Source organism: Terrapene carolina, unplaced genomic scaffold, assembly GCF_002925995.2.
Source record: "Terrapene carolina triunguis isolate 2854851 unplaced genomic scaffold, T_m_triunguis-2.0 Scaffold42, whole genome shotgun sequence".
Classification (NCBI taxonomy): Eukaryota; Metazoa; Chordata; order Testudines; family Emydidae; genus Terrapene; species Terrapene triunguis.
The window spans coordinates 3723741-3733549 of NW_020664393.1; the positions used below are offsets into that span (position 1 = coordinate 3723741).

General features: G+C 44.8%; 1 protein-coding gene across 1 annotated transcript in view; it reads left to right on the forward strand.

The window, feature by feature from the left end:
• Positions 1-9809, forward strand: part of REV3L (REV3 like, DNA directed polymerase zeta catalytic subunit) — a 91933-nt gene that overhangs the window by 42760 nt on the left and 39364 nt on the right. Inside the window, exons 18-19 of the mRNA XM_029912159.1 lie at positions 1052-1193; positions 6499-6743. Coding sequence (XP_029768019.1) covers positions 1052-1193; positions 6499-6743 — 387 coding nt within the window. The remainder of the gene's footprint in view (positions 1-1051; positions 1194-6498; positions 6744-9809) is intronic.

Below are 9809 nucleotides of genomic sequence, written 5' to 3' on the forward strand. Positions count from 1 at the left end.
GGGGGCGGCCGGAGGCTTTTTTGCCTGGGGCGGCAAAAAAGCCAGAGCCGGCCCTGGGTGCGGTGGCCTGAGACTGCCCCAGCAGCGGCTCGTGCGACTGGCACAGGGGCTGCCTGAGCTGCCTTACTCATGAAAAACTCGCAGCCTTACTCATGAATTACATATACAGCGACATCTGCAAATTCTTAGTCCCAGCCTTGTTCTCCAGAAATGTGAATCTTGTATTGTCCAGTACACTACTGAACAATGCAAGCTCATAGAAAGTCCATCATTTCATCAAAGGAAAATGATACATGCACCAGCCTTGTTATCCCGTACAGAGTTTCCCACACGCACAAATCCAAACACACTGGTTAAGATAAAATAATAAAATAAGTTTATTAATTACAGAAAGATAGATTTTAAGTGATTACAAGTGATGATGCATAAAAGTCAGGATGTGTTACAAAAGAAAATAAGAGTAAAATGCAAGCTAGTACCTAACTTAACAAGCTAAATGAACTAAAAAACAAAGGTTTTTCTCACTATACACTGCAGTAAATTTCACAGGCTGGGTCTCCTTTCAGTCTGGGACTCCCCTACCCCAGCCCCTTATTTCAGTTCTTTGAGAGTCATTGATGTCATGAGCAGAGATGAAGGAGGAGATAAGCCATTTGTGTTCTGTGTGTCCTCCATTCTTATACCCTCCCCCTTTTGTGGATTACCTTTTGTGGAGGTAACAGGGTGCAGGTGACAAGTCTCTTGTGGATGTGAGGGTTAAACCGTCACTATGATGAAATGTAAATTTCTTATTCACGCCTTCCTGTTGCTGGAGAATGGCTGCTTAAGCCTGTGATAGCTCTTTAACACCTGACTGGGGTGTCAGAGTGCCTTTGTCACAATTTTGAAAGAATCATATAAATATGTCTCATGGGAAACCAGGAAACACGTTTTCCCATCTGTAACACGTGGTCAGAGTATACATTTTTTCAGTAAAAAGAACATCAATCTTTGTTCCTGATCAAACTTCCTGGCTCCCTGCTGTTTATAACCTAGGTGTTTGCTTTCACAGATGGAAAATGGTTGATCATTACATGAGCCGTGTCCGTGGGAATCTCCAAATGTTAGAACAGCTAGACTTGATTGGCAGAACAAGTGAAATGGCAAGGCTTTTTGGAATTCAGTTCTTGCATGTACTAACGAGAGGTTCACAGGTAAGTTTGAACTTTCCTGACACTTTTTGAATGGAAAATATTGTGTGCAAAGTTTGTTTTGTGCCTTATTTATACTTTGTCATCGGTTATTTTTTGTTAAATATGGAGGATTACATTGTGCAACACAGTGGTTGAAATATTAAATTAAAGAAAGTCAGGAAATTCAAAAGCAGCGGTAATGTGGCCACATTGAACATTCTGTTTTATAGACATATTGTGTAGTGTTGTCTACAGTTAGAGTTGCCCAAACATATTCATTCTAAAGGACCTCTTGCTGTTGCTTATAATAACTTTAATGTTACTTTTAGGGCTGAAATTTTCCATGCTTGATCTTAGCCTGAAAGTGACATTTCTTTTAAAAGTTGTTGAGAAAAATGGTTCATCATGCTCAAGAAAGTTGAGAGGACTTTCTTAGATGTGCAGAGGTGTGTGAAATATGTTCAAAATTACATATTTTAATGAGGAAGAGCTCTGCAGAAGCTGAGTTAGATGTACATTGCAGGAACCATGATTTTACTTAGTGCACAAATTGTTCAGGACACAATAATCTATTACTGTCAAGCAAATGTTTCTGGAAAACCTCAGTGAAATGGTTGAATATGTAGTACATGAGGCAGAGGGCCAGATGTTGAACAGTGAAATCTCCACTGTACACCTTTCAGCCTAGCTGCTGAATGAGGCAGAGGACGTCTAGGAACAAAATCTTATGTAATCATGTAATTAAGGACTGTATTGTAATGTATATATGCTGGGGCAGAGTCAAGCTGGCACAGGCAATTTGAACTTTGGCATTTCATCACTCTGAGGGCTTGTCTGCACAGGGAGTTTATTGCACACTGAATTAATCTGCTATTTCTGAATTCTATCCGCTGAGGTTTATCCCAGTCTTGGGAGATGGTGTTGATCCTTGCTCCCCTTAGCCATGTGCACTTAAGGGCAGTGTTTGTGGCTTGCAGCCAATGCTGTGTCTTGGCAGTAGTTGCATGGGTGTGGGTTGTTGCTGCCTCAATATGTGCCTTCCCTGGTTTAGGATTTGCAATTAAAGTTGTGTCTTGGTGATACTTGTATAGATCCAGGTTGTTGCTAAGTCAGAATGTGCATTCTCCAGCTTGGGGCTTGCACTTCAGGCTGTTCCTGACTTGGGAGGGAAGGGGCTGAGATGAAGAGTGAGGGGGGGTCACCAGGGTACGAGGGTAGGGGCTGGATAGTAATCTCCTCTGTGTCCCCTTTAGGCTATTCTAACTATTGATGACATTACACTGAGGAGGGTGACTAGGAGGCAGAGAAGGTCTTATTCCAAAAGGCATGGGCAGACCAGCAAGATATGCTGCTGTTATTCACCACAATGGTCCCCTCTAAAGTGCTGTAGGAGTGGAAGACCCTCAGAGGGTCATGAGGATCTTCTTTATAATGCTAAAGGTGGTATTGTTATATCAGTTTGGGCAAGGTAGAAGTAATCAACTTTGCCTCTCTATATTATCTATATGTATTATTTTCCTATATAAATTTATATATATTATTATTATTATTTGAGTGGCTCTGCATTATCCCTCTTATGGGTATTGTTCTGCCTAGTGATGCCTAACAGTAGAACCTTCTCCACGCGGAGTCTTTTAGAGCGCTTATGCACCCCCTCCTCCTATCAGCATCTCCAAACATGCTCAGATCAAGATTATATAAGGAGATGCAGAGCCCTCTGCCATCTCAGTTCCTTCCAACCACGTGCCAAAGATGCAAGTGAACCGATCCATTTGGATTGGGTGGCCGTTTCTCCATTCTTAGTGTCTTGTTAATTGTTTAGTATAGTTTGTGATAAGTATAGCTAGGTTAGTTAGTAGCTTGGTTTTGGATTATGGCTGAACTGAAGAAAAAGAAGATGTACATCCCTTGGCCCGCGCCACTTCCCACAGCCCCCATTGGCCTGGAACGGCAGTGGGAGCTGCAATTGGCCGAACCTGCGAACGCTGCAGGTAAACAAACTGGCCCGGCCCGCCAGCGGATTTCCCTGGCAGGCCGTGTGCCAAAGGTTGCCGATCCCTGCTCTATAGTTTCATGACCTCATGGATCACATGATGTCCATGTTAAACTTACCTTCAGTAACTAGGGAGGAAACTCCCATCTGGTGTTTTCTTGGGGCTACCTCCAAGAGTAGGGTGTCATTACCAAACCACGATTGTCTGCTGCAGCCTGTTAAGACTGTGTGGTCCATTCTTGTCTCTTGCAAGCTTATTTCCAAGAAGGCAGACAAATTATATCAGATACCCTCTGAAGGGTTTTCATATTTTCACACAGGCCCTTTACCTGATTTGCTGGTGATGGCTGATCCCAGAATCAGGTCAAGGTCTGGATGAGCACATTCTACTCCTGCTGATAGAGAACAGAAAAAGAATGACTCCCGGGGGAGAAAGGTGTCCTCTTCTGCCTACCTTGATATTAAAGTGGCAAATTACTAAGCAGTTAGACCCCATTATCAGTTCCTCCTGTGGGAAAATATGACCCTCTTTGTGCAGGATTTGCCAGATAACAAAAGGAAATTGGCAAATGCAATTCTAATGAAAGGTCACAATGTGGCAAAGCATACTCCCAGGTCTTAATTTGATGCCTTGGACTCTTCTTACTAGAGTGTTAGCTTCTGCAGTTACTTTGAGGAGTCATGCTTGTCTTCGCTCCTCCTCTCTGGTCAAGATGGTGGCTTGGATGCAGGGAAAATCTGATTATCCTGTCTCAGGTTCCATAGCTTGTACTGGAAAATATTTAGTGCACTTAAAAACTGAGGGATTATCTAATTCGTCTTTGAAAGTTTATTTGGCAGCTATCTCAGCTTACCATATTTTGGTTGAATGTAGATTGCCATTAGTGCTTGATTTGGTTAAGAAATGTATGAAATAATTATGTAATATGTATGCCCTTTTGAGCAATCCTGTCCCTCCTTGGGTTGTTAATTTGGTCTAGTGTGTACTTGTGAAATCATCTTCTGAATCCTTAGCTGAGTGTTGTTTGTATTATCTGTCTATTACGACAGCATTCATTATTGCAATAACATCAGCCAGAAGGGTGAGTGAATTAAATGTCTTGATGGCTGAGCCACCTTTTATTTATAGGCAACCATTGATCCACTGGGTCATGGTGTACATGTAAAAGGTCTAGTCTTTTATGTCTTTTCATGAAGATAAGGTGGTTCTGAGGCCTGATCCCATGTTTTTGCCAAGAGTGTTTTCTGAATTTCACATCAATCAGACAATTAATTTGCTGGTATTTTTCCCAAAACTGCATACTAAGAAAGGGGAATCTGTTTTACATACTTTGGATGCAAAAAGAGCCCTTGCACATTATTTAAATAGAACTAACGTTTTTGAAATATCATTTAAATTATTCATGATTTATGCTAACAATCATATGAGTTATTCTGTCTCCTGCAGATTATTTCTAGGTAGATTAAACAATGTCCTGTTAATGTCATACATTAGCAGGTATTCCTGCACCTATGCCAGTATGCTCTCATTCCACCAGAGCTGTGACAGTGTCTTTTGCTTGCCTTAAGCAAGTCCCTGTTACTGAAATTTGTAGGGTTGCAGCCTGCAGTTCTGTATACACTTTTACTAAACATACTTTCGATATGGCTTCTAGGGCTGATGATAATTTGGTAGAGGGATGCTTCAGTCTCTATTCAGTTAGGACTCTGTTCCCTCCTCCGTGTTATTTCCAGCACTGCTTATCAAACTACTCATAAATGGTAGTACTATGCTTAGCCACTGAAAGAAGAAATGATGGTTACTTTGTAACTGGAATTCTTCAAGATGGCTCTGCAAATTCACACTTCCCACCCACCTTCCCCTCTGTCTCAGAGTCCCTTTGTTCTGTGCCTCTGGGTTGGTAGCAGAAGAAACAGATGGTAGAGAGCTCTGTGCCCCCTTATATAGCCTCTTCCTCAAAATGTTCAGAGATGCTGAGGGGAGGAGGAAGCAGTGAGCACTCAGAACACACTGCTTAGAGAAGGTTCTGCTGTTTGGCACCAGTAGGCATTACGATATCTATAAATGTGACTGTGCAGAGCCATCTTGAAGAACTCTGGTTACAAGTAAGTAACCTTCATTTCCTAAATAAATCAAAATCTTAGAATTATAGTACTTTGCACTTTTATAGACTCTTTCAAAGGATCTCAGAGCATTTTTATATAGAGAGAATTCTGAGATTCTTTTTTAAAATGTTAGTGCCTACACCTGTCCATAACTCTCATACTGCTGGTGGTGTTGTCATATTAGTTTGGGCAAGGTAGAAGTACTCAACTTTCCCATGCTTTATTATCTTGCCTATGCTCCCCAAGCAGCATAAAGGAGGCAGTGATATCCAATGGATAGGAATGGGCCTGCGAGTCAGAAGGCTGACTTGGGTTCTATTCCTGGCTCTACCACTGACCCTGAGGAGCGAATTTGGGCAAATCATTTCTCTATGCCAGTGGTCTCCAAACTTTTTTGATCGCGCATACCTATCAGTAAAAAATTTTTGAGCATGCACCCCCTGCCCATTTTTGCCGAAGCAAAAATAAATAAATAAATAAATAAATAAGCCATTCGGACTCCCGCCTGACAAAGAAAAAAAAAAAGCGCTTCTCCTGTCGTGCACCCCCAAGGATCCTCTTGCATATCCGCTGGGGTGCGTGCACCCCACTTTGGAGACCACTGCTCTATGCCTGTTTCTGTGTGTGTAAAGCAGACTGAATTACACTTACCTTGCATCATAAAGTGCTATATAAAAGCTGAGTATTTATTATTAAGTCTAACAGTAAAAGTTGTTTTGTGGAATACAATTAACAACATGATATAGATCACATTAATACATTTAAATTTTCTTGGTCATTATGGAATAAGGTTCCTGCACAATTTTCTGTTGAAAATGGCAAGTTAAGAATTGTACGTTCTCTTTGTTGTTTTTGCACAACAGTCTTCGAACCTAACAAAAACACAGCCTTGGTAAGAACTTGCACACTGGAAGTGGTCATAACCACATGTATGTTATGTATTGGTTTGAGCATTCATTTTGCAGCTAGTAGATGTACATCAAAAGTGCAGTGTTTCAGTACTTATCCCTAAAAGGCATAGAAACACAAAAAGAATTCCGGCACATATGTTAGAAAGGTGTACATTAAAAATAAAAATTAGTGTGACTGTATTCTTTTGCAAAACTTGCTATCTCTGGTTTAAGGGCAGCACAGCCCAAATGCATATTCATATGGATATAATACTTAGCATGCATATTGCACTTTAGAAATATTAATTATAATTGTATATTAAATTTTGTTTTGCAGTATCGTGTGGAGTCAATGATGCTGCGTATTGCTAAACCAATGAATTATATCCCTGTGACACCTAGTATCCAGCAGCGAGCTCAAATGAAAGCCCCACAGTGTATTCCCTTAATAATGGAGCCAGAGTCCCGCTTCTACAGTAACGCTGTTCTTGTACTAGATTTCCAGTCATTATATCCTTCTATTGTGATAGCATACAATTACTGTTTTTCAACCTGCCTGGGACATATTGAGAACTTAGGAAAGTAAGTTTTATTTTTCTTGCTCATATAAACTTTGATCCTGTGAGGAATTGAGCATCTTTTGTAAGGTTCTGAGAACCCTCATCTTTCATTGAAGACCATGGAAGTTGAGAGTGAATATAATCTCAAAGGGTTACAATAAAAAATCATGTTAAGTTTCACCAATAATTTTTTTAAAATATGCAATTATGAGTGCTATGCTATAACAATTATCTTTGAAAATTGGACTCTGTTTAAGGGTGAATCAGAGTCCAAATAGTCTTGTTGGTCTCCTGTATTTTGCAATAACAGTATGAATGTGTGTATAAAATACAAAATTTTTGCCACTATAATTCAAAGGTTTTAGTCTAAGAAATTAAAATGTAATATCTAAATTTCTTTAGACATTTTCCAAACTGAACTAACATTCTTCTTCAAGTGATTGCTCATATTGATTCCAATTAGATGTGAGTGCACCGCGTGCACAGTCGTTGGAAAGTATTTCCCATAGCAGCACCCGTTGGGTCGGCTATAGAGCCCCCTGGAGTGGTGCCTTCATGGCGCTTAATATATGACCCTGCAAACCCGGCGCTTCCTCGGTTTCTTCTTACTGCCAGTGACGGTTGTTGTAACTGCAGTGACTTGCTTAGCAAGCTCTCCTCGTTTTTCCTAGCCTCGTTAAATTTAGTTTTAGTGGTTTTGGTTGTTACAGCAGATAGCCGTTGGGAGTAGGGGGTCTTCCCCTTCACCCTGATCGCGTTCCCCGTTGGGACTCGGGGTCTGCGTAAATCCCAAGGGTTTAAGCCCTGCAAGTCCTGCAAGAAGCCCATGCCAACAGGCGACCCCCACAACGCTTTCTTAAAGTGTTTGAGGGAAGCACACCAAGCGGACAAGTGCAGGATTTATAAAGGGTTTCGCCCCAGAAAAAAAAAAAAAAGAGCGAGACTTTCACCTCAAGCAGCTTCTTATGGAGGCGGCACTTAGACCGCAACCTACATCGGTGCGGCAAGACCGGGCACTGAGCTCATCAGTGCACAGCACCCGGCGCCAGTGATAGAAGCAGCAATGCGGAAGGACTCTGGGAGAGACCCGCAGCACCGGCACCGAAACCAGCGGGATCGACCTGGCACCAGTCCCATTCCCCAACGCACCGGAAGCAGGGGAGGAGTGGATCTCCGGCTCAGAGACCCACCCCTTTGGAGCCAGCCAATGGGGCATGTCCCAGAGAGGAGCACCCAGGGCCGAAGACTTTGGAGCCAGCACCGTCAATTTCGGCCCCACAAGGGGGACTGTCGAGTCCGATGCCGTTGGACTCCCTGAGCCAGGTCATTGAGGAGGTGGAATTGCCATCCACCTGGACACCTTTGAGGCCGCAAGGGACCTCATCGCCATGAGGGCACCGCGATCCCTGGTCCTTCAAGCCAAACCTCCAGTACCACAATGTGTAGCACCGTCTCAAGGCAAACCGGCAATGCTTCGTCCCTCAGCACTGTCAGTGGAGTCTTGGCGCCGCTCGGAGTCTAGGCGCCACTCACGGTACCGCTCCAGGTCACACCAGCGCTCATGATGGCGATCCTCATGCCAATCCCCGTTGCGCAGCAGGTCCCACTCCCGGCAGCAGTCATCCCAGTCAGTGTCCCTGGACAATCTCGGTACCAGTCCAGATTGCAGCACTGCTCCCCAGCCCCACTACACCACTCTCCAGCCCCCGAGTCCAGCTCCGCTCGACACCACCCTGTCCATCGTGGTCCCGGTCCCTGTCTTCAGACTTGGAGATAGGGTCTAGATACTCAGAGCGGGGCTGGCATTGGTCAGGCCATGGAAGGCCTGAGGTGGGGGCAGGACCATGGCCTGCGCAGTGGCAGGGACTAGCGCAGTGGCCATTTTGGACCCCGTGGGTGTACCACCAGGCCCAGGGCGCCCAGTCCAAACGTTCGCATTCGGCAGCCTCTGAACCACGGGTGCCGAAGGCATCAGCCAGTTGCCCCACCCCTAGGGGTGCTGAGGAGGTACCGGTCACACTACTTCCCCTGGAACCAACCCCAGTTCCTGAGCCAGGTATGGTTGGCCCCAGCAGAGAGGCGGGACAGGAGGCCCCTGGAGACTAAGAGGGTTAGGGTTTCAGGCACATCCATATCTGGACCGCCCCCCATAGACAGCCTTGCCCACCAGGACCTCCTTTGCAGGGTGTGTGAAATATGGGCCTGCAGACCGAGGAGGTGGTGGAGTCGGAGGACCTCATGGTTGACATCCTGGCCCCAGAAGGCCCGTCGAGGGTGGCTCTACCCCTCATCAAGACTATATAGGCCAATGCTAAGACCATTTGGCAGACCCCGGCCTCCATCCCTCCCACCGCGAAGGGTGTGGAGAGGAAGTATTTCATCCCATCTAAGGGGTACGAATACCTCTTCACACACCTGCAGCCTTGCTCGTTGGTGGTGGCTGCAGTAAATGAAAAGGAGAGGCAGGGACAACAAGCCCCAGCAACTAAGTCCAAGGACACCAAGCGCCCAGATTTATTTGAGCACAAAGTGTATTCCACGGGGGGGTTGCAACTCAGTATTGCCAACCAGCAGGCAATTCTGAGTAGATTCAACTTCAACTCCTGGAACTCGATGCTCAAGTTTAAGGAGCTGGAGCCAACAGAGTCCCGGGAGGAGTGTGGAGTGATAGTGGAGGAGGGCAAGGCGGTGGCACAGGCCTCACTGGATGCTGCGGATTCAGTGGCGCGCACCTTGTCCTCCGGTATCGCCATGAGGTGTAGCTCATGGCTGCAGGCCTCGGAACTCCCACCCGAGGTTCAACAGACCAGGCAGGACCTGCCTTTTGATGGGGCAGTTCTGCTTGTGGAGCAGACTGACTCTTGGCTGCATAGTCCTAAAGGACTCCAGGACTACCATGAAATCCTTGGGTATGCACACCCCCGCAACCTAGAATACTCAAGGAGCTAATAGAGGAGGTATCTGAGTCTCTAGCTATTATCTTTGGAAAATCATGGGAGACGGGAGAGATTCCAGAAGACTGGAAAAGGGCAAATATAGTGCCCATCTATAAAAAGGGAAATAAAAACAACCCAGGAAACTACAGACC